Source organism: Manihot esculenta, chromosome 3 (genome assembly GCF_001659605.2).
Source record: "Manihot esculenta cultivar AM560-2 chromosome 3, M.esculenta_v8, whole genome shotgun sequence".
Taxonomy (NCBI): domain Eukaryota; kingdom Viridiplantae; phylum Streptophyta; class Magnoliopsida; order Malpighiales; family Euphorbiaceae; genus Manihot; species Manihot esculenta.
Genome location: NC_035163.2, coordinates 1,796,986 through 1,824,764, shown reverse-complemented (window position 1 = coordinate 1,824,764; position 27,779 = coordinate 1,796,986). Strand labels below are relative to the sequence as shown.

Below are 27,779 nucleotides of genomic sequence, written 5' to 3'. Positions count from 1 at the left end.
TTAAGCATATGAGTCTTAATAAATCAAGGGGGTGTACTTCTTAATTCCTAAAATCTTCAATAAAAGCTCATGAACAGTAACCTGAGGATTTTATAAATTTTAGTTTAATAATTTACGCAACATATATTTTAAAATATTAAATTTATATTTTAAAAGTGTAATAATTACACTAAGTATTCAAATTACAATTACTTAATATGCAAAATGTATAAAAAATTATAAATATTTATTACGAAAGTATATAACTATATTTAATTAATTAATTTATATAAATAAATATGGATACTCAACACATCAAATTTAAACTAAATTCGAACTTAACATATGTATTGTTTACTAAATTGAAATATGTTCTAAAATATATTACTCAAATTTATTTATTTATTTATGAAATTATCTGATTTGTGTATGGGCTTTCCATAACAAAACGGCATGATTACAAAAAGCCCACGCGCATATATATAAGATAAGAACATTTGTCTCTGAGAACCCATTGGCTTCTATTGATTCAGGAGTAGCCTCACGATTGTAACTATGCACTCGCACTTACTTTAGTCGAATCCCAAAGTTTAGTTAGCCCATCCCTATCGCTAAACAACGATGCATAGCCCAAAACCCTAGCGAGCCGACTCGCTTCTCTTTATAAGCAGCCGCGAAGAAGGTAGATAGTTGTAGAGTCCGCCTTCTAACCTTGTTTCGCTCTTCTCTTCTGCGGATCTCGTCTCTGTTGATGTTTGTGTATGGTTCTCGTTTTTTGATTTGATTTTGAGGTTTGTTCCTGAGTCTTGTGTTTTTCTCTGAGAAAATTTGATTTAGGGACGGTGACGATTTCAGCATGAAAGGTCTCGTTCGTCGTAATTGGCTATATAAGGCCTTGACGACCATACTGCTATATCACCACCCATATTCTGAGTCCTGTTTTTCAATCTTATCACTGTTAATATTTTTTAATTCTCTTTTAGCTTCTTGTTTTTGATATAATTGTGTATCGGCCGATGATTAAACAACATTTAAAAGACAAGCATATGTCTGAAATTATCTGTGTTGATCACTCTAATCTTCTCTATGAGGCCGATTTTTCAATCAATTTCTTGTTATTTTTGTTTGTTTGCTGGGAAAATTTTAATCTATCTTTGCTTGTTTCTGTTTGGTTGCTGGGAAAATAATGTTGCCGGTGATGAAAGCATTGGTATACTACATTCACACATGAGAAATCTGTGATTACTTACATACCACTACTGCCTTCCTTCTGAGGCATGTTAATCAAACGCTATCGAACATAATTATAGGAAAATCGTGTTTTTGTTTGTTTATCTTCTGTTTTTTCAGATCAATTCATTTTTAAATTGCATCAAATGGGTCATATGATGATCGGTAAGCATAGTTCAAATGATAATCTTTGTGATTATAAAACCTTTTTGTCTTTCGCTCCTATCTGATGATCCACTTACATTGAATGTACCTTTGTTGAAATTTTCAATTTGAGTGTTTTAAGTATATAAATTTTGCGGCTTTTTGAAATACCTGACCTTTTACTTAGTTTTAGTTACATGTTTGTTTACCTGGTAAGTTTAGTGTAATTGCGGCTGTGCAAAGTGTTGATTCTGGTTTTTCATACTATTGCATCCACATTTGGTTTTATTAATTCTACTGTGACTTTTAACAGTTTAATGGACAAGCACAAGCCTGAAATATTGGTGTTGACAATCCAAATTGGATGTGTATGTGAGGCCTTTAAAGATACTGGGGGTCTGTATGTGCTTCCTTCATTGCATTGGATTACTGTTAAATTATGTTCTAGTGTGAAATGTTGTCTATACAATCAATTACTTGGTTGCATCTGCGTCTTCATTGCCAGTTTATGATATTAGAGACATCTTTTTTTTTTGTGCTAACAGTAATAGATTTATGTAAATTGGAAATTGTTGAGTGCATATGAATCAAAATTTGGGGGGACAGTGACGGCGAACTTGCGTTGCTGGCCGTCCTAATATATTACCACCCATATTCAGAGTCCTCCAAATGAATTGGCCTAAATCATGTTCTTATTTACCGTTTCATGTTACAACGTTAAGCCTGTATTATTTATTCCAATGGGAAATTTTGATAGAGCATTTTTCAAATTCGTTGTGAATCCATTGCTTGGTTTTGGAGGTGCGCTTGCTTGATGGTTTGATCTCTGTGTTGTTGCAGAGATAATATTATTACTGTGAAAGTTCTCTTGGTTTTAACAAGGTACAATTGAAATTACCAGAATGGAGGATGGAATTCGTCTGTATGTCGTGCAAACCATAGAGTTTGCTCTTTATCTGCAATGGGGAAGCGGCGGTGATAGGTTAATTTGTTTGAAGAATGGTCATCACCACCAAAGATATTGAGATTCCATATATAGCCATCAAGAGGGAATAAGTGAAATACAAAGGCTTGTTTGATTCAATGGTAAGGGCGAGTAACTAAGGAGAGAAATGGACTTCTGGTAAGTGAAAAAATGCTAACAAAACGGTTAGAATTTTCAGTTCAAAGTTCTTTAATTGAGTTTTCTGCGTTCAAGTGTTTCTAAAAGAAGGGGATTCTGGATGCTTGGCCATGAGTAAAAGCACCCGTCTAGGTCGTTACCTGTACTGTCCCTGTTGATTACGGATGCTACCGTATCACCTTGTTGATCAACTACAGCATCGAAGTCGAGTTGAATGAAGTCTTCACGTGGTGCCGCCCTTGCTTATTGGCGAGGCTCTGAAGGAGCAAGGGGTTGGCTATGACGAGTTATTTTGACGCTTATTGCTCTGATTGAAGCACTCTGGAAACCCGAAATTCTGACCCCAAAACTACGAGCATTGCAACATTTCCAAAGATAAAAGCCATCATCTGGGCAGTATGGGTACTGTCCTCAAATGTGAGCAACCGAAGCAAGCGTATCTTCCCAAGAGGGCATGAAAGAGGAGCCAAGGAGCAATGGAGATCGCAGTCTGACGGGAGAATGGAGATAGCTACTGTTGAAGAAAAAAATGGAAAAAAATGGACAAGTAATTGAGCTTAAAAAGAGTAAGTTGTAATTGTGTAGATTTTTTTATAAATCTTACTAGGCTAATAGAGGTGAGAATCAATAAAAGTAGTGTTGAGGGTATTATTTAATAGGGTATGATATAATCAAATATGTAATAAATGAGTTTGTTTCATTGTAATATTTAGTTCATATCAGAAAACTTTTAATGTATTACTTAACATAATGATTATTACTTACGAATTATGGTTATACTGCGCTCGTTTAGTTGTTGTCATCTAACACAAGACGTTCCATGGAAACTCGTGAAAATGTCCTAAAGTTGGTGAAAAAAAGGTGGTATATTTGGGTCTGATTTGGATTTCTGAGTTATTTAAAATTGTGAATTGTTTCGAGTTATTGCATCGGAGTAAATTTGAACAGATTTTTTTCAAAAAAAATTAATAAATTAAATCTTTAATTGTTTTACTTAAATTTCATCTAATTTTATTTAGTTAGAAGCGAATCAATTTGGTGTTCATTTGTAAAATAACAAGGGAAATTTTTAATTTTATCAGTTTAGTATGTAGATATATATTTCTGTCAATTTTTAATATTATATTATTATTTATTATTTAATATTTAAATATTATCTGTTATGAGTTATAATTTCATTCTTTTACTCTTTTATTTTCTATTTTTTTATTTAATTTTGTCCTGTCTGAGTATCTCTTTCTCGGAATGGAGTAGTAAAACATGAGAAGGTCAATTTCATAATTTTGGATAAACCTGGGGATATCTTTTCTTTTTCAAAAAATGAAGAAACTTAATTTTTTTTCTAATATACAAAATCGAAAATAAATTATTAAATTTCATAAAAGAATATATGAGCAATAATCCAAATAATACTGTATCTGCGGGCCTCAACGGACAGGAGAGGATTGCGTATTTTCCGACACATGGCTCGCCGAACCTACGCTTGTTGGCTTCTCAAGTTGAGGTCTCACTGCTCACTATCGCTGCCCAACTCTCACCAGACCAAACGTTTCCTTTCGCTACACAGCAAGCTGAAAACTGCACTTCTGCCACCAAATTCCACTCGAGATGATGCACGCCAAATCCGACTCCGACCAGGGGACCGTGACCTCGTCATCCCCTCGATCGCCTAAGCCTACCATGTACTATGTCCAGAGCCCATCTCGTGACTCTCGCGATGAGGACAAGTCTTTGTCAATGCAGGCCACGCCGGCTTTCAACAGCCCCATAGAGTCTCCGTCTCACCCGTCTTACGGGCGTCACTCCAGGTCGTCGTCCTCCAGCAGGGTTTCTGGGGCCTACGGGTCATCGTCGGCGGCGTTGACAACATTGGGGAGGAAAGCGGAAAACAAGAAGAACTACAAGGGCTGGCGCCAGTGTAATATGATTAAGGAGGAAGGGGATTACGGGGAAATGTATAGGAATGATGGGTTGTCAACGAGGTGCCGGGTTTTGTTTGTAGTTTTGGGGTTCGTTGTGATTTTTTCAGTGTTCTGTTTGGTAATCTGGGGAGCGAGTAGGCCTTACAAGCTACAGATCAGTGTCAAAGTAATGATTATTTCTTCTTTCTTCTTTTTACTTAAAAAAAATTGATAGGTAAACTGTTTGATTGTTTGTGCGGTGATTATATCAATGCTTAGAATTTCTTTTCAGGGCTATATTAGATTAAGAATTCTATTGAGATAGTTCAATTGGGAATAGCTAGACGATCAAGCACTCATCTCATGAAGAAAATTTCTTATTTTTCCTTGCAGAGCCTGATTGTGCATGATTTGAATTTTGGGCAAGGCTCAGATTTCACGGGAGTCCCAACCAGTTTGCTAACTACGAATTGTTCAGTGAAGATGAATGTGTATAATCCAGCTACGTTTTTTGGCATTCATGTCAGTTCAGTTCCTGTCAATCTTATGTACTCAGAGATTACAGTTGCTACTGGTGAGGTAAGATAATGATTTTTGGAAATGATACTGATCAAATATTGGAGACTTTGGTGGTTAATGGGTTGGTAGTTACATTTCTTGCAGTTGAAGAAGTATTATCAATCGAGAAAGAGCCACCACAATGTGTATGTGAATCTGGAAGGAATAAGAGTTCCCCTCTATGGTGCAGGGGCAAGCTTAAAGATCTCGGATAACAATGGAGGAGTTCAAATGGCAATGATACTTGTTTTTGACATTCACTCGCGAGGAAATGTTGTGGGAGAACTGGTGAAGTCAAGGCATACAAGGCACGTCTCTTGTGCTTTATCCATTGATTCTCGCAGCAAAAAACCCATCAAGTTTAACAAGGATTCATGTGCATATGTGTGAGTTGCCATCCAAAGCAATAAAGAGGGAAGAAAGAATGTTTTTTGCAGCTGCAATTGGAGTAGTCATGTTGTTAAGAGTTCCACACAGAGCTTCTTGAAAATCATCATCTGTACAGATTTTATACATGTGAGTTCTTGCTTTAATACTAGGAACTTTCCTTATGTCTTGCAAAGTTTTTGAATTGTGAAGCATATAGAGTAGCTACTCCAATATCAGGATGCTTCATATAATGTATGACAAGTAGCTGCTTCAGATATATAAATAAAGTCAATTTCATTACTTTCACAGATGAATCGACATTAGTTACATGTATACTGAATATTCGACATTACATTAAAAACGTAATGGCCTATAACAATGTTGCCAATTGAATTTGAAGTATGTGTAGAATATGACAATTACAGCATCTACAACTAGAAGCATCAGCACTTACTGAAAATTCCTTTTCATGCCAAGGCAGCAGCAACCAACATTTCCTTGTCAATTTATGGGTATGATTCTACATGAATTTAGAAACTTACCACATATTCCTACACAATAATTTTGCTGCCGCAGCTGCAGCTGCTTCCTGCATAGAATTGGTGGTTGCATCCCATACACACGCACATGGTTCAGGAACATGGAGTTACTGCTGGTCCAAAAATTTTCAAATGAAGACCTAGAGTTCCTAAGAATCATTTGGCTTCTAATTTTAACAGCCGGTGAGCCATTCTTTTTGTTTATAACTTCTCCAGGCATCTGCAAGATCTTCGAATAAGGAGCACTAAGATTTTCATCTTTATAAATCCTCTCCAAGCTCTCCACTGGGATGTCACCCTTTTTACTGTCTGCAGTAACTTCTTGATCCTTTTCTTCATTGTTTATGATTCTCTTTGCTTCGCTTACCAGACCGATGGCATACCATGCATCTGCAACAAGCTGGATGGTGCTCTTCTCAGGAAAGACACCCTTTTCTGCCATAACTTGCAGCAACTCTTCTGCTTTCCCTGGTTGCCTTGCTTCTGCATAACCCCATATCAGGGTTTCAAAAGTTTTCAAATTCGGGGAAATTCCAATTTCACACATTTTCTCATAAACCATAATTGCTTTCTCCATTTTTCCAGCACTGCACCATCCACTGATAATGGTGGTGCAAATGACAACATTTGGGAGGACACCAGATTTGGCCATGGAAGTCAGGACCGACTCGGCCTTCTGAGGTTCTCCAGCACGAACATATCCTTTGGCAAGAATGCTAAATGCATGGATGTCAGGTTCTATTCGAGCCTTCACCATGTCATTGAAGATCTCTTGGCATTTGTCCATGAGCCCGGCTGAGCTCCAAGCATTCATGATTGTGCTGAATGTTATAACATCTGGCTTGACCCCATATTCTTCCATCAAAGTCAATGCCTGTGCAATGTATGGTAGTTTCAGAAATTATTGAGAAAAATTCACTGTACTAGTTCTGTAGGAGTCTGAAAGCACTAGACTAAACATTTAGCTAGAACTTGCTTCCTTGTATATATATAGCATTTCTTCTTCTAGCTGCTAAAGTTGTGCGCGCAGCCAAGTTCGTGACCAAATAAAAATGGCAGTCAAGAAAATTACAATCATAACATGGGTTGTTTACAAGAGAATAACATTAACTTGTGCTCCTAATTGATCCTTGTTCTATGCATGCAAAGGCCTAGGACACAGGCTCCCTCTCCTTGAGCCTTAGAAAGTCTATGTGCTAAACCAGAACTCTACGTGTTTTGAACTAATGCTAGAAGACTAAAGTTTTCAGGATGAAAAATATTGTTGAAAACTAATTAATTAGTGAGGAGTAAGTGAAATCTTTTAAATGACAATAATTTCTCACTTCCATTCTCTAGAATCTTAGTCGCAAGCAAATCTCAACCCAAAAGGCTGCAAGTTATACGGTAAGGGTGAGCATTCAATTCAAACTGAAATAACGATTGGAATGAATGAATTCCAAAATTCAGTTCAATTTTATATTATTTTCGGTTCAATTTTAATTTTAATTTTAAAAAAATTTAGTTATTTCAATTTTGTTTGATGTTGGTTAAAAAAAAATTAACAAAATCAAATTGAATCGATTAGTTTTTGATAATATATAGACATTATAGGTTAGCTATAATTACAATATTTCAATTAAATTTTAAAATATTAAAAATAAGGTATAAAAACTTATTAAAAATTTAACTGATGGAATCGAACTGAATTAAACTAATTCAATTAAGATTGATTTTTCCTTCGATTCAATTCGGTTGATTTCATAAATACTTAAATTTAAGTTATTCGGTTAAACCAAACCAGAGTGTTTTTCACATGCGATACAGATTATATCAGTAGTAATTACGAAGAAAAGAGGTAAACGACAAATTTACTAGATAAGCTTAATGAGCATCCCAAGTTTTTTTTTTTTTTTTGGCCAGAGAGCTTCCCAAGTTAAGAGGATCACTCGTCAGGTAGCTGAAAGGCAGTAGAAATGTTTGGAAGATAGTGCTAGATTTGCTGGGAAATTGATAATAATAATAATAAAAATATCATTTTGGGATGGAGAGATATGAACTCACCTCATCAACACCATCTGTATCTGTGATGTCAAGAAATCCTTTGATAAGAGAATTGAAAACAACAAGGTTAGGATGCACTCCAAGCTCCTTCATTCTGTAAACAAACCTCAAGGCCTCTATCATATTACCTTCTTTGCAATAGCCATTAACAATGATACCACACGTACGCTCGTTGGGCGCCACTCTCTTCTTCTCCATTTCTAATAGCATTTCTTCAGCCTTACTTGTCTCCTCCATCTGAGCATACGCCCTCGCGAGTATATTGTACGTGACAACGTCCGGTTGCACGCCAGACGCCATCATCTTGTACACAACATACCATGCTTCCTTTATATTCTTCTTGTTGCACCAGGCTCTAACTAGAATATTGTATGTTCTATCATTTGGCTTCACATTTTCATCTGCTGACATTAAATCTAATAATTTCAAAGCTTCTTCAGGCTTACCGGCATTCCCATATCCTTTAATGAGCGTATTAAATGTGCTAGCTGTTGGCTTACATCCACTATCCTTCATTTTCAGAAAGATTTTCATGGCTTCTTTCACATTTCCAGATTCAGAGAAGGCATTAATCATGGCATTGAAGAGTATGGAATCAGGCTTCATGCCATTTTCTTCCACTTGAGAGATGAGTAAAAGAATGGACTTGAAATGTTTCTGCTGAGTCAAGGCAGATACAAGAGCTGTGTAGGTTATAAGAGTCGGCCTGTGTCCGTCTTCCATTAAACCGTTGAAAATTAATTGCGCTTCACGAGGCTTTCTTCTCTCAATCAAAATGTTCATCAGCTTTGTTCTTGCTCGCACTGTTCGGCAACTGTTATTGCCCAAGCAGACAGGGCAGCCAGATTGAACCTGTGAATCTGCAGAGGATGAAATTAACTGAAACTTGTCCTCCTTTGGCAAATGTTCCTGTGAAGTTCACATTAATTAGATATTATCTAGACAATTTCATTGGATTATCCATAAAACCAAATTACTCTCTATAATTTAAAAGAAAAGACACATATGACCAGGCCTGACAAGTGACAATGCATGAGTAATTGCTAACTATACAATTTTCATCCTGATTCAAACCATAGAAGGAGCATTAAACTTGTAATTTTAGTAATACAGTATTTCATTCATGCATACAGTCAGTCAACTCAAAGGCATCAAAAATAGAACAAACTACCAAATTTAACTGAAAAAGAAAAAATGCACAACACAAACAAGAGAAAGAGCAAGGTTGTTCCAATTTGTCAAAGATGATAACTTTTTTGAAACTATGCAATTAACTCCAAAATTGAAGTGAATCCAATTCAAATTTGTTCAGCAAAGACGTTAATAATAGCTTACAAGTTCCAATAGAAGCTAAACAATAACATATTCAAAGTCATTAACCTAAGCAAGCTAAAGATCAAGAAAGGGTAACTGTACCAAAACTGCTGATGCCTTAACCAGCTTTCTATTTGTGATTCTTCCATCTTGACGCTTGCCCATAATCTCAATATGCAACTCTCTGAGCCAAATTCTTCTGATATCTTTTCTGGCCTACCACTCTCTTAGTTAACCACTTTCTTCCCTTAATATTGGGTTCAAATTAAACGCAACCACACAATACCCAGATGCCCAAAGAATTTATCCCTTTCTGGGTTGATCCTATCAACAAATTTAAGAGAAGAAAGTCAACATAAACAAGAAGAAATTTCCAGAATATATGCACATATTTAAGCAATACCAAGTAATCATTTGAAGTCTGTAAACTCTACAACTCAAAAGGAATAACACAATCAGACAGCACAAGTATAACCTTAATAAATCGAACAAGGCAAGAAATGGAAGGAGTTGAAGAAGTTACTTGGTTACCTCTCCAGTAGTGGAGGAAGAGAGAGAGGTTTTGCTGTGCATGGTTGGCTGAGACTTGTACATGCAGCACTAGAATCAGAAGAAATCGAAGTTGGTGTCGTTTAGTGGGTAATGGGTTTGTGTTGTGGTTCCATTTGGCGATTCTTATCCACACGTATTATCAGAAACTGATTTTTTTTTTTTTTTTCTTTTGGGGTTATATTTTTGAGGTTGAAATTATGAACAGTATTATTATATTTGGAGGAGGAGAATTTTCCACGGCAGCTTGCTTTTTTTTTTTTCAAAGGTCTTTACTTTTTGCCGTATCTTCACCCTCCTCTAGTTCTTTGATTCTTGAACTGAAATTTTCCTGATAATATCATATCCACCATATTTGTAATCACTGCCATATGAGTTTATGAAACAAAGATCCATTCTTTTCCGAGCCATTGTTCTGGAAGTTGATGTCTGAAGTTTTGAATTGAACTTACTGAAACTAAAAAAACATATATATTATTAATTAAAAAATTAAATTATTTTAAAAAATGATTTTTTTTATAATTTGAAAATTTATTATTTATAAATTTATTAATATATTTTATTTTTAAATTAAAATTAAATAATAAAAATTTACCTTTTTTAAAAAATATTTTCTATTTAATATAAGTTATTTTTATCAAACAAACAAACAGAGTCTAATATGATCGCGGGTTTCTATCATCTTGAGCAACCTCCACAGGCATTTTTTTTCTATCAATTAAATTTTCAACCATGCAGTTCATTTTCTCAAAATCCAGAATAAAAACACAGCAGTGAGTGTTCTACTCTCTGCTTGCAGAAAGAGATGCTTGTACACAAAACATTGAATTCAATTCATTAACATTTTCAACCATGCAGTTCATTTTCTCAAAATCCAGAATAAAAACACAGCAGTGAGTGTTCTACTCTCTGCTTGCAGAAAGAGATGCTTGTACACAAAACATTGAATTCAATTCATTAACATTTTCATGTATATTGCATTTACAAGTATCTAAGTCCATAATGCTTCACTAAAAATGACATACTGGGTAGCAGAGAATGCTCTACTGACAAATCAAATATGTATTCTGTTTCTTGCCCGTATTTAGATCCTACAAACCCCGACTCGTATAATACAGGTAGAAGATACTTCATTAGTCACCTGAGCTCATCATCTAAAACAGCTGAGCGCTTATGAATGGTTAAGCAGTGCTCCAGAGTTCGCATGGAGGACAGCCATTAACAGACTTCAAGTTGCCTTGGATTGCATACAGTTTAGTAGGCTACTTCAACTACAAGTACATTGTAGATATGATACATTCTCAATGCGCCCGCGAGTAGCAGTTTACGGACACACTCAGGTGCCGGGAAAAGTGCTACCTGTGCTTGAAACAATTATGAAGGCACAGACAATGGAAAGTGAAAACACAGATACCCAAGTAGTTTCAGTGTACATCTCCATTGCATCTGTGAAGGAAAACCGAGCACGGTTTTCAGCCCAGTTACGAAGTCGATCTGCCTCAGCTGCATATAATGCCCTTCCCTGCACAATAAGCAGGAATGAATTCTTGCAGAAAAGGAAATGACTTCAGGATTTGTGCATGATCAAACATCTTCAGGGCCAAAGAATTGTTTACCTCACCAGTTTTGTTAGACAACTACTACAGAGTCAAGTTATCCATTCAATTAATGAAGTTACAGGTAAAGAATTTTTCCTCGCCTACTTGGAATGCTGCTAATGACTTTTGCAGAAATCTATAAATTCCTTCACGTTAAGATTACCTGGTCGTCAAACCAGCGGCCTTGCCGCAGCCATGCAGTGACCAAAGCAAGTAATATCCTAGGAGGAGTCAAGTAATTGATGGCCTTCCCTGTACCCTTCACGACCCGCATCCGTGGAACTAAAGATCTAGCAACTGTTTCTGGAAGCTCACAGATGATATTAAACATTTGTTTATTTTTCAAAGTTGATCCACTGCAAAAGAAAAAGGGCCATAGAAACCATTGAAGAAAGCATTATTTAACCAGTAAAGAATCTGCTGAGAAATTTTATGATTAGCAAGGAAAATTTCATTTGATGCACCCTGATACTTTAAACATCACAGAAGACGTGTTCCCAATTCATAAACTATGACCTTCTAAGATGATGTGCTTCTAGAATGGCATACTAAAATAGTGTTGGATAAAGAAAGGTATGCAAATACTGTACCTCAATAGCAAATCTGTAAGGACCATGCCTGGAGATGCTGTATGTACTCCGACTTTAGATCGCTTACACTCCTTCAGAAGCGATGATTGGAGTTGCCTAAGACCACACTTTGTTGATCCATAACTACAAGATTGAAAAGACAAACATAGAATCGTTAACAACAACCAGGACTTCCGAACATCACACATGCCATAGATTATTGAAGAACAGTTATTAATAATTCCAGGTGAAAACAGCCTCTGCCTATGAGGATATATACTGTCACTTTAATGAGAAATCACAACTTACACAGCTGTAAGCGGGGTGCTAGATCCCCCAGAACCAGCACCATCCATGTTAAAAATATGTCCCCCCCTGGGTTGGTTCACCATGACACGCATTGCTTCTCGAGTGCAGAGAATCGATCCAACCAAATTTGTTGAAACAATCTTGCATGAAAACCAGTAGAACAAGCTAATCAAATTTAAATCATAAATGAACCACTTCTATGTTGAAGGAACTTATGCATAATTATATAGGATCCACAGCACAGCAAGAATCCCTTACAAAATTCAACTTACAAGCATTAGGTATCTAAACTTCAAGAAGCATCAAGTGATCATTAATGTTAGGCCCCCATGTTTAACATATTAGTAAGGGGAATTTTCCCATTCATTTTAAATCATACAAAGAAAACAAACTTGTCAAATATTAATTAGGTCATATCTCAGGTACCTGCTGAATATCTTCATCATTAAACTGCAGCAAGGGTCTAAATCCTTTATTTGTGCCAGCATTATTAATCTGTTCCATGTTGAGATACAAAAATCCCTGTCAGAAGACTATAGTGATCTGACATATGTTTCACACTAACCAGGTACATACAGGAGTACTCATTTCAGGTAATCAAGAGACGGAGAAGTTTTGGTTAATAGAATAAAACCAAAATCCTAAAATCATATGAGGCATGAAATGCAACATTCATAATGTCATTGCTTGCTGCACAGCTGAGACCTAACCAAGTCTTACAACCAATACTTTAGGCCTTTACTACTCGCTTTAAGCCCAGGATTACTGTGTGTGCAGCAAGTGTTGCTAAAACAATTCCTAAAGTGCAAGTTAGAAACTTCAACAGGAAAAGTTGAATCCCTTACCCATATGTCAATAGATCCAAACTCATTGACAGCAAAATTTGCCAATTTCTGCACATCGGAAGGTTCACAAACATCACAAGATATGCCAACCACTTTTGCATGCGCTAGATTTGTCCTAGATGAACCATTGGCGGTCATCAATCCTTCCCTGAGGTTCTCTTCAAGCTCTTTGACAGTTGTATCTACAGACTCATGGCTGGCTTCACCAGGATCCAATCAAGGACGAGGAGTTGTGAGTATACATATCATAAAGATAGAAATTTTTAAATCCATAAACAACAAATATCACGATTTTCCATACAACCTGCGTGAAGCAATAACTACACGATCGCCAGACAGAAGAAATTCTCGAGCAAGTGCTTTTCCAAGTCCCCTTGTGCTGTACAAGAAACATACACAAGAACATACCCACATAAGTTTTCCCAAACCATGAGAAGCATTTCTATGCCAAAAGGTTCAATTATACTACCTCACACAGCATAATTTCAAGTGAAAAATTAATATGTCCAGGTTCTCAAAGATAGCAAATCAGTCAAAGGAATCAAAGAAGTAATTGTTTATGCATCAAAAGGATGTGCAGTTCTTACAGAAGCCCCCATTACCTTCCAGTTATAACAACATTGCGTGGACCAGCTCGACAATGTTCATCTAAAACCATGTTAGCACCTATCATAGTTCCAATAATAATTCCTCCAAGCCAGCTATACCAGATCAGTGTATTCATTTGACTGTCTCCACCTTCACGAAAATTTACAGAACAATTGAATTTCACATTTATCTAACACAATGAAATCAGGGAAATTGCACATTATCCTCATTGTAAAAGCTTGCATATTTTACTACCTGACAACTGAAAACCAATTGCAAGTATCACACCAGTGCTCATCATAGTGACGATATATCTTCCTATTTGGATAGCAATCTGGATAATGAAAGACAGGGTCAATTAAACTTTCATTTGCTAAATTAAAGCCAAAGCATTGTAATTTGTTATCAAAGTGAGGAAATTATCAAAATTAAGAATTCATTTAAACACGTAAGCTACTAAGATTGGTAAAACACAGAAACCAGCAATGAGTTACTTGCATATTCATGAAATTTTTGCAATATCTAGAAAATTAACACATCTAACAACTCACCGACGAAAGAACCTCCTCCAATTTAGCTACAGCCTTCGTATGCTCTTCATTTGATTGTGAATCCAATCTTCCAAACCCAGAAACAGCATGTTTCAAAGTACTCCAAAACCCATCTCCCTCCTTCAATTTGTCCTCGCTTTCTTTTACCACCTTACACTTTTTCTCACTTATGTTCTTTTTCTCTCCCACTTCCCCTCCATCATCAGACCTAAAAGACCTGCACCTGTGCACGTATAATCCATGACGGTCCCTATGCAGCCCACCAGAACCAGACCATAAAAAACCTTGCCTTGGCAAACCATTTCTCAATTGTTCCCCGAAAGAAAAGTGATCTATAGCTTGTGGGTATATGTGAAGCCTAGTTAGTGCAGCAGCCATGGGTGAAAACTAAACGAGCAGTTCATGTACAGTCTTCCAATGTTTTGGGGGCAAGGCAAGGCAAGGCAAGGGTGTGTGTGATGACGTTTTTCTTTGAAACCACGTTGCTTATTTATCTTGTTAGCAAAGAATTTAGAAGGGCTTTGAGGAAAATAATAAAATATCAGAAGGGGAGAGATTCAGTGATTTGGTAATCTCGATTAAGCTGATGGGACCTGGACGAAGAGAACCGTGATGGCCACACGTTGAAGCAACCTCATCTTCTGTGTTCTTCTGGACACGTGGCATTGTGGGTCTGCATTATCCTGTCAAATTTTTGGTTTTACGCCTAGGAAGCAGACGCTTGTACGTATTGTTGCTGTCTTAGCAGAGTAATTAGCTGAAATCTACTAAATCTTAATAGCAAAACTTCTAAATTGTGTTGCTTTTAATTGAGAAGTTGAGTGTAGTAAGTGCCAAGGGTTGGTTTATTGCAGTTACTATCATCTGCAATTTGGATCCACATGCAATATCAAAAGGCAAAGGACTAATTCAAACTCCTCGTTTTTAATACGATTTTTCCAAATATATATATACGATTATTTAAAAAAATGTTAATTAATTATCATTTTTTAAAATTCATTTTATTAATTCATTATAATATATAAAATTGCATGTATGATATAACAACGTTAATAATGTTTTGTCATCACCACATGTGTTTAGGCCTAAGAATGATACGCTTGGGAATGGGCATACGCAATCTAGAGCATGGGCTTTTTAGTATTTCTCATGGTCGTGGCCCATCTCCAGCGCTTTATTTTTTTTTTCTTTAAAAAATTAGTCATAACTTAATATGTTATTTTCGTAAATTTTATTTTTTATATATATTAAAAATAATAATTTTTAATTATATTATTTTAAAATATTAAATTTAATTTAATATTAAAAACATTTTAAATATTTATTAAGAAAATAGCTTATTTTAAAAATAAAATAAAATTATAGTAATGTATTTTTATATTTTTATAATATAAAAAATATAATAAAAAAATTTATAATTTAATTTTTAAATATTATCATTATTAACAAGTCAGTTTTTATATTTTCAGAAATTTATTAAAATGTTTTTATTTTTTCTGAATGCCTGCCGTTAAAAATAAATAAAAAATAAAAGAGAAAATTTTAAATTTTAATTTTATTCTCAAATAAAATTTTTTATTTAATATTTAAATTTTATTATTATTAATAAGTCAGTTTTTATATTTTTAAAAATTTATTAAAACGTTATTATTTTTTTATATATCTATTAAAATATTTTTATCTTTTTTATATTTATTAAAATATTTTTATAGTTTTTTTTTATTAATAAAATAGTTCATCTTTCTTTATTTTTTTTTTAAAAAAAAACAAAGATGACCATGATAAAGAAGGAAAAGAAAAAAAAAGAAAAAAGAGAAAGAAAAAAAAGGAAATGATGATGAAGAAAAAAAATCATGAAGAATAAAAAAAATTAAAAAAATAAAAATAATAAAAAAAAAGAGTATAAAGAATAACTAAGAAAAAGGAGGAAAAAGAGGAGGAAAAAATTTTTTTTTATTTTTTTATATATTTTTAACCGATAAAAATAAATATATGAATTATTTTATTAATGAAAAAAAAATAAAAATATTTTAATAAATTTTTAAAAATATAAAAATCAATGGATTAATAATTAAATATTTAAAAATTAAATTATAAATCACACATTTTACAAAATGAGAATTAAAAAATTATATAACTGAGCGAATATAAAATAAAAATAAATTAATAGATGAATAAAGAAAACAAACTGGACAGAGCAGTGCTAGTGTAAGATTTTGCAGAGAAAAAGCGGTCCCTTCCTCTCTCCTTCCCTTTCTTCTTCTGTGGTGGGAGAGAAGAAGCCACCGCCAGGAACCACTAATGGAGGTGCCTCATCAAGATCAACGCTCCAGATCTTCCAAACCCCTCACCATTCATGCCTTCGCTCACTCTGGAGATCTTCTTTCCTTTCAGAAGCTGTTGCGAGCTAATCCGTCGCTTCTCAATGAAAGAAATCCTGTTGTATGATTATTTTTCATTACATATTTCGAACAATTCATTCTTTTTGTGATGGCTCTTTGTTTTATTTATTGATTTTCTGTAAATTTGGCCTCCGTTGTCGATGAATTTGGACACATTTCTCGATTTCTTCTTTGTTTGTCTGTTCTTGCTCAAAAATTTCTTGCCAATTATTGATTGGTCTGCTTTTTTTTTTTATTAATATTCATCTTTAGTTTTTTTTCAGACATTGCAATGCAATACAATGGTGGAGTTTTGTTCTTTCAGATATAATGCAGTTGGATTTAGACTTTAATTGAGAGATAAGTAGCGAGTAGATGTTTCCGTGTGAAGAAGGATTCATGATAGGTCTATTATTGACACAATTTAATAGAAATGCGTAATTTTTGAGTCATAAAAGGACGTGACGTGTTTTAGCGACTTTATTTCTCTTTTGATATTGGTCTTTTTTTCATTTCACTTGGGTTATGGAAGATTCGGACTTCTTGTATATTCACGATAAGCTTATATGATTCATCTGTAGAGGGATTGCCAGAAGGCTAGTTAATAAGAGATTGAAGAGTAAAATGCTTTTGTAGAAATGCAGTGAGATATTCCCAGCATTAGACGAGATTGAAAAATAATCCGCAAATTCGTGGCATCAGTGTGATTATTATTGGAGGAAGGAAAGAATGGAAAAAACTTGTTCTTTTATTCATTACTCATCTTGGCTTTGAACTAGAAGATGGATGTTAAAGAGGATGAGTAACCAGTCCATTATCTTAGTACAAAGTGACTATGATAAACAAAACTTTCTTTCAGGAGTTTGTGTTGTGGTCCTCATGGTTTAAATTGGGTTGTTTTTTATAAGAAGTAATGATCGGTGACCTGACAAGATAAAACCAATCTACCGGTCTTGGTGTGTATATATGTAGAAAATATGGGCAGGTACATAAGAATTTAGACATTATTTTAACTAGAGCTTCTGTTATAAAATGTTTAGGTCTTACCTATTATTTTTCTTTTTCATAAACTTTACTTTCTTTATATACCTTCTGCAGCTTTTTTCCATTGTTAAAGTAAGGATTTGGTAACAAACTTGATAACCTATAATTAGAGTTAAGAGAAAGCATGCAGTTGAGTTGTTTCTTTTCTGTTGAATGTTAAATTTCTTTTTGCTTTAAATGCAGATGGCACAGACTCCACTCCATGTTTCTGCTGGTAACAACAGGGCTGAGATAATTAAATTCCTACTTGATTGGAGAGGAGAGGAGAAAGTTGAATTGGAAGCCAAGAATATGGTAAAGCAGAATATGCACATTGTATTCACTTCCTTTGAGTCTCGGTGGCCTTGTGTATCAATTGTTTTACATTTGCGTTTTAATTTTATTATAAGCTCATCTCAATATAGTAATCCGATTTAAACCCAACTACCTGAGTGCTAATATGGCTGAGCTTGCAGTATGGAGAAACTCCATTACACATGGCAGCAAAGAATGGGTGCAATGATGCTGCACGATTACTTCTTGCTCATGGTGCTTTTGTTGAAGCCAAAGCAAATGTGCGTTTCTTGGCCTTGCTTAATCTAACTTTTAGTTTGTTCAAAATTAAGAATAAGAAGTGTGGGAGTGCTCTTTTTTCCAATTTAAGTTACTTTAATTTCTTTGTTCTTGTTCATGCAGAATGGGATGACACCATTGCACCTTGCTGTTTGGTACTCAATCAGATCAGAAGACTGCTCAACTGTCAAGACATTACTTGAGTATAACGCTGATTGCAGTGCCAAGGACAATGTATGTTAGATGTTTATCTTATTGCCTGTTGTCTTTACTTTTATATATTATGGAATGGTGATAGTTTGTGCAACCTTATATTTCTAGGAGGGCATGGCTCCTATAAATCATCTCTCAATAGGTCCAGGAAGTGCAAAGTTGCGTAAACTATTAGAATGTCATCTTGAAGAGCAGAGAAAGAAAAGAGCACTTGAAGCATGTAGTGAAACAAAAGCTAAGATGGAAGAACTTGAAAACGCATTATCTGACATAGTGGGGTTAAATGAACTAAAGGTTCAACTAAGAAAATGGGCAAAAGGGATGCTTTTAGATGAGAGGCGCAGGGCCCTTGGGCTAAAAGTAGGTGTAAGAAGATCTCCTCATATGGCTTTCTTGGGAAATCCTGGAACAGGTAATTTGTGGCCAGATTGTATCATGATTTTTTATGCCATATGCCCCTAATTATGTCCTTAATTCACAAATTCAAGAAAAAAGGCAAATAAGTTCTTCTTCTTCTATGCCATTGGCTCAGTTCAAAGAAATTCTCCTTACTCAGTTCAAATGGTGTCGAGTGTTGCTTTAAACTTGACTAAACTATCTCAACCTAGCCCCACGGACTCTTTTCCTTCATTATTACTGGTTAAAGAACTATTAGTATTCTGGTTAGTGTTTCAGAATCCCAACATTCCGTCCCATTTGAACTGAGTAGAAGGTTCCCTTTTGTGAACATTTCATAGTTTTGGGGAGCTATTTATTTTTTCAGATACCCTTTTGGTTCTGTTCTTCAGTCAATGCAAATAATATTTACCAATATTCTTTGTTATACCTCCATTAATTGTCACTGCTCATTGTTTGTGCAATTTGTGCTACATGTACCTTCTAAAGTCTGTTGCTAGCTAGCTTTCTTTCTGTATGTGATGCTACAAGGAAGCCTTGGTCACATTCCATGATGTTCTTCTCATGACAAAACAATACTTCTATGGTTCTATTTTTGTATTTAAATATGTGGATATTTTTCTTTCTTTTACAAACCTGAGTAGTTCATTTTTCAATAGTGGATATGTTCATTTTTTTTGTTGAGAATAATGGATGAGAAGCGCCAAGAAAAATCCATTGGATTGCTTCTTTCAATTATTCTATGAGGAGACAGTCTTGACTCTTCTAATTTTTTCTCTGAAGTACCTCAATTAACTTGTAGAGGTATGTGTTATATATATATATATATATATATATACACTTTTCAGGTAAGACTATGGTAGCTCGGATACTTGGAAGATTACTTCATCTTGTGGGAATCCTACCTACTGATAGGGTAACTGAAGTTCAACGTACGGATTTGGTTGGTGAATTTGTAGGTCATACTGGACCAAAGACTAGGAGGAAGGTACACAACTTTTTGGATGCTAGATACATATTATTGATAGGGACAATATAACTACTTTCCAGTGGCAGATTAATTTACAAGTCACGCTTGCAGATTAAGGAAGCAGAGGGAGGGATTCTTTTTGTGGACGAAGCATATCGACTAATCCCCATGCAGAAAGCAGATGATAAAGATTATGGATTAGAAGCCTTGGAAGAGATCATGTCTGTTATGGACAGTGGAAAAGTAGTAGTCATATTTGCTGGTTACAGTGAACCAATGAAGCGTGTGATAGCTTCTAATGAAGGCTTTTGTAGAAGAGTTACAAAGTTTTTCCACTTTGATGACTTCACTTCTGAAGATTTAGCCAAGATCGTCCACATCAAGATGAACAATCAACAAGAGGATGGTTTGTTGTATGGATTTAGCTTACATTCTAAATGCAGTATAGCTGCCATTGCAACTTTGATAGACAAAGAAACAACAGAAAAGCAACGCAAGGAGATGAACGGAGGTTTAGTAGATACAATGCTGGTTAATGCCAGAGAGAACTTGGACTTGAGGCTGGATTTTGATTGTGTAGATTGTGATGAACTATGTACCATCACCTTGGAGGATTTGGAAGCCGGCCTTCGGCTATTATCGCAATAATGTGGAAAAATGGAAAATGATATATAATTTTTGATAATAATTTGGTTAATCGGCTGTTGTATTTTATTGTTCTCAGAGGCTTTTTCTTTTGTATGTCTTCAGTTGGATGAGGAAAGGGGGTGTTATTGCTCAAAGATATGTGTTCATATATGGGGTTTCATGCTAGTAAAATTGGGATAGGTATGCCTTTTTTATAATTCTTTCTTATTAATTCATTCATGTGATTGTTTCATTTGTGGATAACCACATGTTCTTGTAAACTACTGCTCTGCTACTATTGTTTTATATTAATCTTTATCATTTAGTACTTGGGAACTTTTTTTTTTTTTTTTGAGTTTTTACCTCCATCTATAGGTTTAATAAAATGTTTTCAAATATGAATAGAGGGGCTTTTAATTTGCTGAAGCTAAAACACAGATATTAAACTACTAAGTTTAAACAAAAAAACTGAGGAACAGAAAATGTAATCTTTTTATTTTTTTTTTTTAAAAGGTAAAATCAAATTTTTTTTCCCAAAAAATAAGAGACAAATTAGCCTTTATCTGGGCCCTGGGGCTTTTGCGTGGAAGCGAAAACAATAAAGTGTGGCTAAGCAGCAACGGAAACCTTCCTCACTCGATATTTTATTATTAGAGAACCAGAGAGCTTGGAGAGAAGCGAGCATGGTGGTCTCCACTTCACTCTCCATACTTCCATCCACACGTTCATTTCCTTCAACTTCAAGTACCGACTCATCTTCCACCTCTACTTCTCTCACCTTTATCCCTTTCAAATACCATTCCAATTCCAATCTCAGTTTCTCTAAACCACCTATGGTATCCGCTCTACGCTTCCCTCATCAATCTTCGAAAATCTTGGCTTTCTCTTCGAACAATACCCAGTCTGTTGAAAATGGCTCCGCGGAACAGTTTTTGGGAAACAATTCAATTGCGGATTTCATGAGGTTCAAGAAAGGTTCCGATAGAAGCAGCGGCGAGTTGCAGACTGCTCTTGTTAGTTATAGAAAGAGGTTCCCTTGGTCTATTTTTAACCCTTTTCTTCGGGTACCATGCTTGTGAATTTGGATTTCTTTTCGAAGTTGTTTATTTATTGTTTTATTTATGCCAGTGATGATTGTTTTGCCTGTTTTTGTGTCTGCAGGTTGATTTGGTTTCTACCATTCACATTGCAGATAAAGAGTACGTTTTTCTTTTGTTTAGGTGGATTTGGGATTTTGATTAGAAGTTGGTTTATATTTGACCCTATGGCCTCTTCTTCTTCTTCTTCTTCTTCTTCTTCTTCTTCTTCTGGGTACTTGTATTGCTTATCATGTTAAGGTTGCTTTTTTCCTCTTCTCCCTCTCACTTCATATTCTTTGCTGATTTTCCAAATTCCAATGATTTGGGGTGTGCCCAAAGTCAAAAGTGAAACTTACGGTAATTTCTTAGGAAATTTACCATTTAGTTTAAGAGAAAATAATTAGTTATTCTTTGAAAATATATTAAAATATTAAAAAAAAAATCTACGGATTAATCATTCTGATAACTAAATCATTCCATTAATCATTTTACTATATGAACAACTATCTACTAACGAAGACATTTTAGGGCTATGTTTGATTGGGCAGAGAAGAGAATATAGCCCTAATTTCTTCCGAATAGATTGTGCTTCGTATTCTCTTCTCTGCTTTTTAAATGCTCAGAATGTTATTCATATACAATTCAAGGAATGATTTTGTTTGTGGTATTGGGAACTTCCCTATTTTCATTATCTTATTTTTGGAGCCCCTTCAAAAGGCAAAGAATGGCATTTTAGCTTTAGCCAACCTTTAGATTTTTGTTGATGCTTCCCTAGGTGATGTTATTATCTCTAGCGTGGTTGCTTAAATGATCTCAATTACTATGTGTAGTTACTTCACCACCCTCCAGAAGGAACTTGAGCCCTATGATTGTGTGTTGTATGAGATGGTGGCTAGCAGGGATAGTTTAGAGAATAGAAGAAATCCTGCTGCTACAAAGAGGCTGAAAGGTTCTCGCTCGAGAGGATTCAACATTCTAGGGTGCATTCAGAGGCAGATGGCTCGGATTCTTATGCTTGATTTTCAGTTGGATTGTCTTGATTACAAGGCAGAGAATTGGTATCATGCAGATCTCGACTACGAGACCTTCAAGCTACTTCAGGTAATCAGGTCACGTTAATGGATAGTTCATTTTAATGGTGAAATGCAGGAGATTATAACTGAATTAAATTGTGAGAGCTGAAATTGCAAGTAGTGAATTGTAAATTTGACAAGAATTTTCAATTTCTTTCAGCTTGAAAAAGGTGAAAGTTTCTTCACATTTGCGAGAGATATGACAATCAGATCAACGAAAGCCATGGTACAGCCTGCTATTCCAGAGGAACTTGGTCCATGGAGATCTAAACTTCTTTGGGCGTCTCGTGTACTTCCCATGCCACTTGTAGGCCTTTTCATCATTGGAAGTGTTTGTGATGTTGGAAGTCAGACATCTGAATATCCAGAAATAGAAGCCTTGTCCAGGCTCGACTTTGGTGCTGCAATGAAAGTTTTCCTGGCAAAGCGGCTAACATCTGAGTAAGAACTTAGCCTGTTTTTAAGCCTTGTCCATTTTCTTAAGCCCATAAAATTCAATCTTCCTGCATTTGTGAGAATGTCTGTTGATTTGTGGATTGACTGAAGAGGATATCTGTGAAGATTCACGCAGGTGACAGCAGATGTGGAGGAGGGATCCGTCATAATTGGTGAGAGGAACAAGGCTGCACTGGACGCCCTTAAAAGAGCAATGGAAGACGGCCACAACAAGATCGCCATATTGTATGGCGGGGGGCACATGCCGGACTTAGGAAGACGGTTGCGAGAGGAGTTCGATTTGATCCCTTCCCAAGTGCAGTGGATAACAGCTTGGTCCATAAAGAACCGAGATTTAAAGAGCAAATCCTTCCCATTTCTCACAAGGTTGGCTGAAGCTTTGGGTTGGCCATTGAACCGGTACCAAACTTTAGCATTGCTCATATTTTCCTCAATCCTTGCATTAGATCTTTGGTTCTGGGAGCTGTTTTTTGGCACTACAGTGAACTGGATCTCCCAGATTGCTTCTCAACTTGATCAATATGCCTTTAATGCACAAATAATGTGATAATTATACTGTTAATTATGAACATGGAGAAAAAGCAAAATCTGGTGTACATGTTGTGAAACTGATTGAAAAACACACTGATTTATTTGCCAAAACCAAAGATGTCGAAAGAGTAAATTTCTTTTACTGGGATCAGATTGGCCCTTTTTCCATGAGTCATAGTAGATGAATGGAAAACTGTAAAAATAATTATCATTCATCAAGATTGAAAATCAAGCTAAGCATTTGACTGTTCCTAGTTCTGTGCTGTTTGATCAATATATACAGAAATTATAGCCCTGAAACGTGTTGCCGCCTTTGAAATTGCTGTTGAATCTAACGGCAACGTACTTCAGATACATCATCTTTTCCCGTTGTCCTCAATCGCCTTAACGCTTCAGTTATCTAGCATTTCCACAAACACTTCGAATACAATAAAATCCACTTCACAAACACCGCGCTAGACAGGAAAGAAAGCCTACACTTTCTCAGACGAGCGGTGGGTTACCCGCAAGAACCGCAAGGGCTCTTCTGCAGATGGTAGCTGCGGCGCCCACACCTCATGCAGAGATATGCGTTTTCTTCCCTCTTTTCCAGAAGCTTCCTGTTCGTTTACCCTGTCTCCGATCAAAATAGCAGTAGATTTAGCTGCAGAGAGAAAGAAATAAGCAACATATTTAGAGGATACATCTATATTATCAGATTTTTTTGGCAGAGAACCATGGAGACTCTGGAGTTTTTGGAGCACTTGGGAAGTGATTTTATCAAGTGCTCTGTTCTCCTGGTGCTTTGACGATCCATGTTTAAAGCTCTGAACTTGTAATCAAGCTCGTAACAGTAATTTCTCCAGCTACAATATTATGACTTCAATTTAATTAAGCCTTCATTTTTCTTTTTTTTTTTTTTTAAAAAAACAGTTAAATTAATTTAAATCAAATCGAAAAAAGTTAATCCAAATTCATTAATATGAGGAGGAAATTAATAAAAATAAATGGGTACTCTGGGATTCTAAGGAATATTTGGATTATATTTTTCTTTTTGATAAATTATACTTTAGATAATAAATTTTATTAATTATAATTAATATATTAATCTCTCTATTTTTTAAATTAAACACTTAATTATGATCGAATTAAAGTTTCTTTTCTTCAATTAACAAAATTTGTTAAGTCCAAAAAAACCATAATTAATGGAAAAGAACACCTTTTTATTTCTAAAATACCCTTTTCTTTGATTTCCATCGCTATCTACTTTTAATTACATTATTTGAATTCAATTGTATTAATTCAGTGATTTATACTTTTTAAATTACTGAGTTTTTTTTGTTATTTATTTATTTTATTGTAGTAAAACTTGCTTAATGAAACTCGACCGGTACTTTTTTGGATCTATTTTTCAAAGTACGAGAAAGTTTCTTGACTGCATTTTTTAGTAGTTGACAATATATTTTTTAGTGCATCTTTCGATAGTTGACAAGGTATGCTCAGCCAAATCAATAATTACAATGATTCTATTAACAAATTTACTAGTATCAAAAGTATGGTAGAGAGCAACCACAACAATATCCTATTTCTTCCCCAATCTATACAGAGGCATGTATTTTTTTGCTTTGCTAGTAATCTCCTTAGTCACAAGTTTACTCATGTTTGGAGTATCACCATTGGAGTTTGGAGCAATCTCGTTCACTCTATCATATTCAATGACCCACTCCAATGCTAGATAGTGACATTACATCATTGGGCAAGAAGTGCAAGCCATGCACTAAATACGTGAATGAGATAGTGATGGGCGTCGAAACTCTTGTTTAAAAATTTATGATAATGGTAAGTATGGTCGATCTCACAGAGACTAGACTGGTAAATAGATTAATTTTATTGAATAAACTGAAATAAAATAAAATCAATTAAAATAAAATGGGAGTTTTGAATGTAGATAAATAAAATTAATCCTTAAGAGAGGATCAGGATGAGACATATTCAGTTAAAGGAATAATTTTAGTTTCAGTTCTTGCGGATTGATCACATATACAAAATAACCTCAATTTTAGATAAACTAGTTATAGCTATTGAAGACGTTTCAGGTATCCAATTCTTCCTTAATTTTAAACTAGTTAAGAGACGTTCATTAACTAGCTCTAACTCTTGGATAACTGTAGGAGACGCTCCTAGAATTTAACCCAATTATTGCATTAAGAATTAAAATGACCTGATTCTAACTAACAAACGCGAGACGCTCGGTTTATCTAAATTAGATTATATTTTTCCTTAGAAAGGCCTTACGCAACATAATTCGCTATTTATTTTAATTTAATTAAACAATTACGGATTTAATTAACCTGAATAACAACTTACCATTCTATGAATTAAACAATGGCGCCTTAATGCACAACCCACACAATGATATAAGCAATAAACGCAGAAATAATATAAATACCAATAATTAAGAAAACAATAAAATCACATAAATCTCACAATTGATTGAACTGGAACATTAACTATCCTTTAACAAAAAAGAATGAATTTAGCCACACATGTTTATGGCTAAAAATAAGAGAGGAAAGATAAAACTAGATGATCGATACGTCAGAATGTCCCCTTTTTATAGTGCTAAGAGTCCTAAATACAAGTAGTTAAAATCAAAAATTAAAATCGAGTACAGCTTGGCAGATGAGAGTTATATGTTTTATTCCCGAATTTAAAGCTGGGTTTTGTTCATCAAGTATGTTTATACCCATAACGTCGTCCATAACACAGTTTGTCTGGGAATTAAAGTTTAAATATGACCCTGTCCCCCATTCTTTTTCTGAATTTGATTATGGCCACCTTCGATCTCGGAATGTGGATTTCAAATTGGAAATTTCTCTTATTATTCTCCACTCCTACCAAGATAAAAAAATTTAAACGAATTAATCTGTTTTAAACGATTTCAAATTCAATATTTAAGTATTTTAAAATATTAAAGCTGCATAATTATGTATATTATCACATAGTTGTACAAATACAAAAGCATTTCCTTTTCATCAACGAGATGAGATAATGATTTTAGAGTGTGACGGTGTCAGGATTTGTAGATTAAGAAGGAAACAAGCTTGCGGAAATATCTATGTGAATGAAGGTTTAAAGTTGTTCACAGTCTGAGACTGCACGAACAATTCTCAGCACCAACAATGATAGCTAAGGAAACGTATTATGCAAAATTGGATTGGAGAAACTCATCTTTGATGCGCATCGAAATTATAAAAAAAATTCCTACTTAAAATAAAATTTATAATGATGGTAGTAAATTAATTCTATTGAATGAATAAAAAATAAAAATAAAATAAAATGAGGGGAGATTTGAATTTAACGAAGTAAAAATAAATAAAGCTAATTCAAAAAATAAACAGTTAAATTTAAGAGAAAGAATTAAGATGAGAAATATTCTCAAAGAAATAATCTTAGTTTTAATTTGATTGGTTGATCACAAATATAAAAAATAATTTTAAATTAATTATTGATAAACAATTATAGATATCGAAGACATTTTATATATCCAATCCTTCATTATATTTTAAACTAACTAATAGACACTCGTTAACTAATTCTAACTCTTGGACAACCGTTGGAGACATTCCTAGAATTTAATTCAACTATCGCATTAAGAATTAGAGGGCCTTATTCTAACTAATAAATACGAGACACTCAGTTCACTTAAATTAGATTATATTGTTTCTTAGGCTTTACACAATCTAATTTATCACTTATTTCATATTAAACTAAACAATTATAGATTTAATTAATCTGAATAGCCATATATTATTCTAACAATTGTATAATGAGTCCTTGTTGTAACAATCAATAGAACAATAATAAATACTAGTTATAGAAATAATATAAATATCAAAAGCAATTAAAAAAATAATTGAATCATATAAATCTTTAATTATCCTTTTAACTAAAAGTATAATTTAGTCACATATATTTATGATTGAAACACCATAATGAAAAGAGTATTTTCAGTCTCCTAAACTAATTAAGAATGAGATATGAGATATCATATTGTCATCTTTTTATGGTGTTAATAGTCCTTATTCAACTTAAATATAAGTAACTAAAATCAAAGTCGAGTACATTTTAGTCTGTTTATTTCTCGAATTTAAAATTTTATGTCCATAACGTAGTCCATAAAACAGTTCATTTGAGAGTTAGAGTTTAAGTATGATTATGTCTCTTATCTTTATGTGAACTTAGTTATGCCTATGATTCTTTTGAGTT

At 34.5% G+C, this 27,779-nt stretch overlaps 5 protein-coding genes and 3 non-coding genes across 14 annotated transcripts; 6 read left to right on the top strand and 2 right to left on the bottom strand.

Annotated features, from left to right (window-relative positions):
- Nucleotides 1–816: 816 nt before the first annotated feature.
- LOC122723395 lies at nucleotides 817–916 on the top strand. The gene has a single exon (XR_006350344.1). It is a non-coding gene; the product is annotated as a small nucleolar RNA Z43 (small nucleolar RNA).
- Nucleotides 917–1,169: 253 nt separating this feature from the next.
- LOC122723402 lies at nucleotides 1,170–1,257 on the top strand. Its single transcript, XR_006350351.1, has one exon. It is a non-coding gene; the product is annotated as a small nucleolar RNA U83 (small nucleolar RNA).
- Nucleotides 1,258–1,355: 98 nt separating this feature from the next.
- Nucleotides 1,356–1,447, top strand: LOC122723392. The gene has a single exon (XR_006350341.1). It is a non-coding gene; the product is annotated as a small nucleolar RNA snR60/Z15/Z230/Z193/J17 (small nucleolar RNA).
- A 2,243-nt stretch (nucleotides 1,448–3,690) lies between these two features.
- LOC110611426 lies at nucleotides 3,691–5,614 on the top strand. The gene is made up of 3 exons (XM_021751757.2): nucleotides 3,691–4,564; nucleotides 4,771–4,956; nucleotides 5,041–5,614. Exons 1-3 carry the CDS (start codon nucleotides 4,085–4,087, stop codon nucleotides 5,323–5,325), a joined length of 951 nt encoding a protein of 316 aa, XP_021607449.1. The 5' UTR covers nucleotides 3,691–4,084; the 3' UTR covers nucleotides 5,326–5,614.
- Nucleotides 5,582–9,891, bottom strand: LOC110611425 (pentatricopeptide repeat-containing protein At5g25630). 5 transcript variants are annotated; one of them, XM_021751752.2, is made up of 4 exons: nucleotides 9,732–9,891; nucleotides 9,303–9,524; nucleotides 7,887–8,795; nucleotides 5,582–6,717 (listed from the first exon to the last, which is right to left on the bottom strand). In XM_021751752.2, the coding sequence occupies exons 2-4, from the start codon at nucleotides 9,363–9,365 to the stop codon at nucleotides 5,806–5,808; spliced, it is 1,884 nt and encodes a 627-aa protein (XP_021607444.1). In that variant the 5' UTR covers nucleotides 9,366–9,524; nucleotides 9,732–9,891; the 3' UTR covers nucleotides 5,582–5,805. The 5 variants fall into 5 exon arrangements, with proteins under 5 accessions (XP_021607444.1, XP_021607445.1, XP_021607446.1 ...); XM_021751753.2 differs by having other exon boundaries at nucleotides 9,724–9,878; XM_021751754.2 differs by having other exon boundaries at nucleotides 9,676–9,788.
- A 790-nt stretch (nucleotides 9,892–10,681) lies between these two features.
- On the bottom strand, nucleotides 10,682–14,779 carry LOC110612182 (probable chlorophyll(ide) b reductase NYC1, chloroplastic). 2 transcript variants are annotated; one of them, XM_021752887.2, is made up of 10 exons: nucleotides 14,210–14,779; nucleotides 13,914–13,992; nucleotides 13,673–13,802; nucleotides 13,375–13,449; nucleotides 13,071–13,266; nucleotides 12,652–12,720; nucleotides 12,226–12,365; nucleotides 11,938–12,060; nucleotides 11,511–11,703; nucleotides 10,682–11,271 (listed from the first exon to the last, which is right to left on the bottom strand). In XM_021752887.2, exons 1-10 carry the CDS (start codon nucleotides 14,585–14,587, stop codon nucleotides 11,086–11,088), a joined length of 1,569 nt encoding a protein of 522 aa, XP_021608579.1. In that variant the 5' UTR covers nucleotides 14,588–14,779; the 3' UTR covers nucleotides 10,682–11,085. The 2 variants fall into 2 exon arrangements, with proteins under 2 accessions (XP_021608579.1, XP_021608578.1); XM_021752886.2 differs by having other exon boundaries at nucleotides 13,673–13,808; nucleotides 14,210–14,775.
- Nucleotides 14,780–16,384: 1,605 nt separating this feature from the next.
- LOC110611312 (protein CbxX, chromosomal) lies at nucleotides 16,385–20,722 on the top strand. 2 transcript variants are annotated; one of them, XM_021751553.2, is made up of 8 exons: nucleotides 16,511–16,651; nucleotides 16,875–16,996; nucleotides 17,818–17,928; nucleotides 18,090–18,188; nucleotides 18,310–18,420; nucleotides 18,508–18,811; nucleotides 19,644–19,783; nucleotides 19,877–20,722. In XM_021751553.2, the coding sequence occupies exons 3-8, from the start codon at nucleotides 17,818–17,820 to the stop codon at nucleotides 20,411–20,413; spliced, it is 1,302 nt and encodes a 433-aa protein (XP_021607245.1). In that variant the 5' UTR covers nucleotides 16,511–16,651; nucleotides 16,875–16,996; the 3' UTR covers nucleotides 20,414–20,722. The 2 variants fall into 2 exon arrangements, with proteins under 2 accessions (XP_021607243.1, XP_021607245.1); XM_021751551.2 differs by lacking the exon at nucleotides 16,875–16,996 and having other exon boundaries at nucleotides 16,385–16,651.
- A 290-nt stretch (nucleotides 20,723–21,012) lies between these two features.
- On the top strand, nucleotides 21,013–23,682 carry LOC110611313. The gene is made up of 5 exons (XM_021751554.2): nucleotides 21,013–21,456; nucleotides 21,554–21,591; nucleotides 22,302–22,572; nucleotides 22,705–22,985; nucleotides 23,106–23,682. The coding sequence occupies exons 1-5, from the start codon at nucleotides 21,076–21,078 to the stop codon at nucleotides 23,545–23,547; spliced, it is 1,413 nt and encodes a 470-aa protein (XP_021607246.1). The 5' UTR covers nucleotides 21,013–21,075; the 3' UTR covers nucleotides 23,548–23,682.
- Nucleotides 23,683–27,779: the final 4,097 nt, after the last annotated feature.

Excerpts from the sequence above, each read along its gene's own strand:
- LOC110611426 (XM_021751757.2), top strand. The coding sequence starts at position 4,085 with ATGATGCACGCCAAATCCGACTCCGACCAGGGGACCGTGACCTCGTCA. Across the intron at positions 4,565-4,770 it reads AGCTACAGATCAGTGTCAAA|AGCCTGATTGTGCATGATTT; the intron begins GTAATGATTATT and ends TTTTCCTTGCAG. Across the intron at positions 4,957-5,040 it reads TTACAGTTGCTACTGGTGAG|TTGAAGAAGTATTATCAATC; the intron begins GTAAGATAATGA and ends CATTTCTTGCAG.
- LOC110611425 (XM_021751752.2), bottom strand. The coding sequence starts at position 9,365 with ATGGGCAAGCGTCAAGATGGAAGAATCACAAATAGAAAGCTGGTTAAG. Across the intron at positions 8,796-9,302 it reads TTAAGGCATCAGCAGTTTTG|GAACATTTGCCAAAGGAGGA; the intron begins GTACAGTTACCC and ends TGAACTTCACAG. Across the intron at positions 6,718-7,886 it reads ATACAGATGGTGTTGATGAG|GCATTGACTTTGATGGAAGA; the intron begins GTGAGTTCATAT and ends TACATTGCACAG.
- LOC110612182 (XM_021752886.2), bottom strand. The coding sequence starts at position 14,587 with ATGGCTGCTGCACTAACTAGGCTTCACATATACCCACAAGCTATAGAT. Across the intron at positions 12,721-13,070 it reads TTGGATCTATTGACATATGG|ATTAATAATGCTGGCACAAA; the intron begins GTAAGGGATTCA and ends AACATGGAACAG. Across the intron at positions 11,704-11,937 it reads CTTACAGATTTGCTATTGAG|TGGATCAACTTTGAAAAATA; the intron begins GTACAGTATTTG and ends TTTCTTTTGCAG.
- LOC110611312 (XM_021751551.2), top strand. The coding sequence starts at position 16,511 with ATGGAGGTGCCTCATCAAGATCAACGCTCCAGATCTTCCAAACCCCTC. Across the intron at positions 16,652-17,817 it reads TCAATGAAAGAAATCCTGTT|ATGGCACAGACTCCACTCCA; the intron begins GTATGATTATTT and ends CTTTAAATGCAG. Across the intron at positions 18,189-18,309 it reads TTGTTGAAGCCAAAGCAAAT|AATGGGATGACACCATTGCA; the intron begins GTGCGTTTCTTG and ends TTGTTCATGCAG.
- LOC110611313 (XM_021751554.2), top strand. The coding sequence starts at position 21,076 with ATGGTGGTCTCCACTTCACTCTCCATACTTCCATCCACACGTTCATTT. Across the intron at positions 21,457-21,553 it reads TTTTTAACCCTTTTCTTCGG|GTTGATTTGGTTTCTACCAT; the intron begins GTACCATGCTTG and ends TTGTGTCTGCAG. Across the intron at positions 22,573-22,704 it reads AGACCTTCAAGCTACTTCAG|CTTGAAAAAGGTGAAAGTTT; the intron begins GTAATCAGGTCA and ends AATTTCTTTCAG.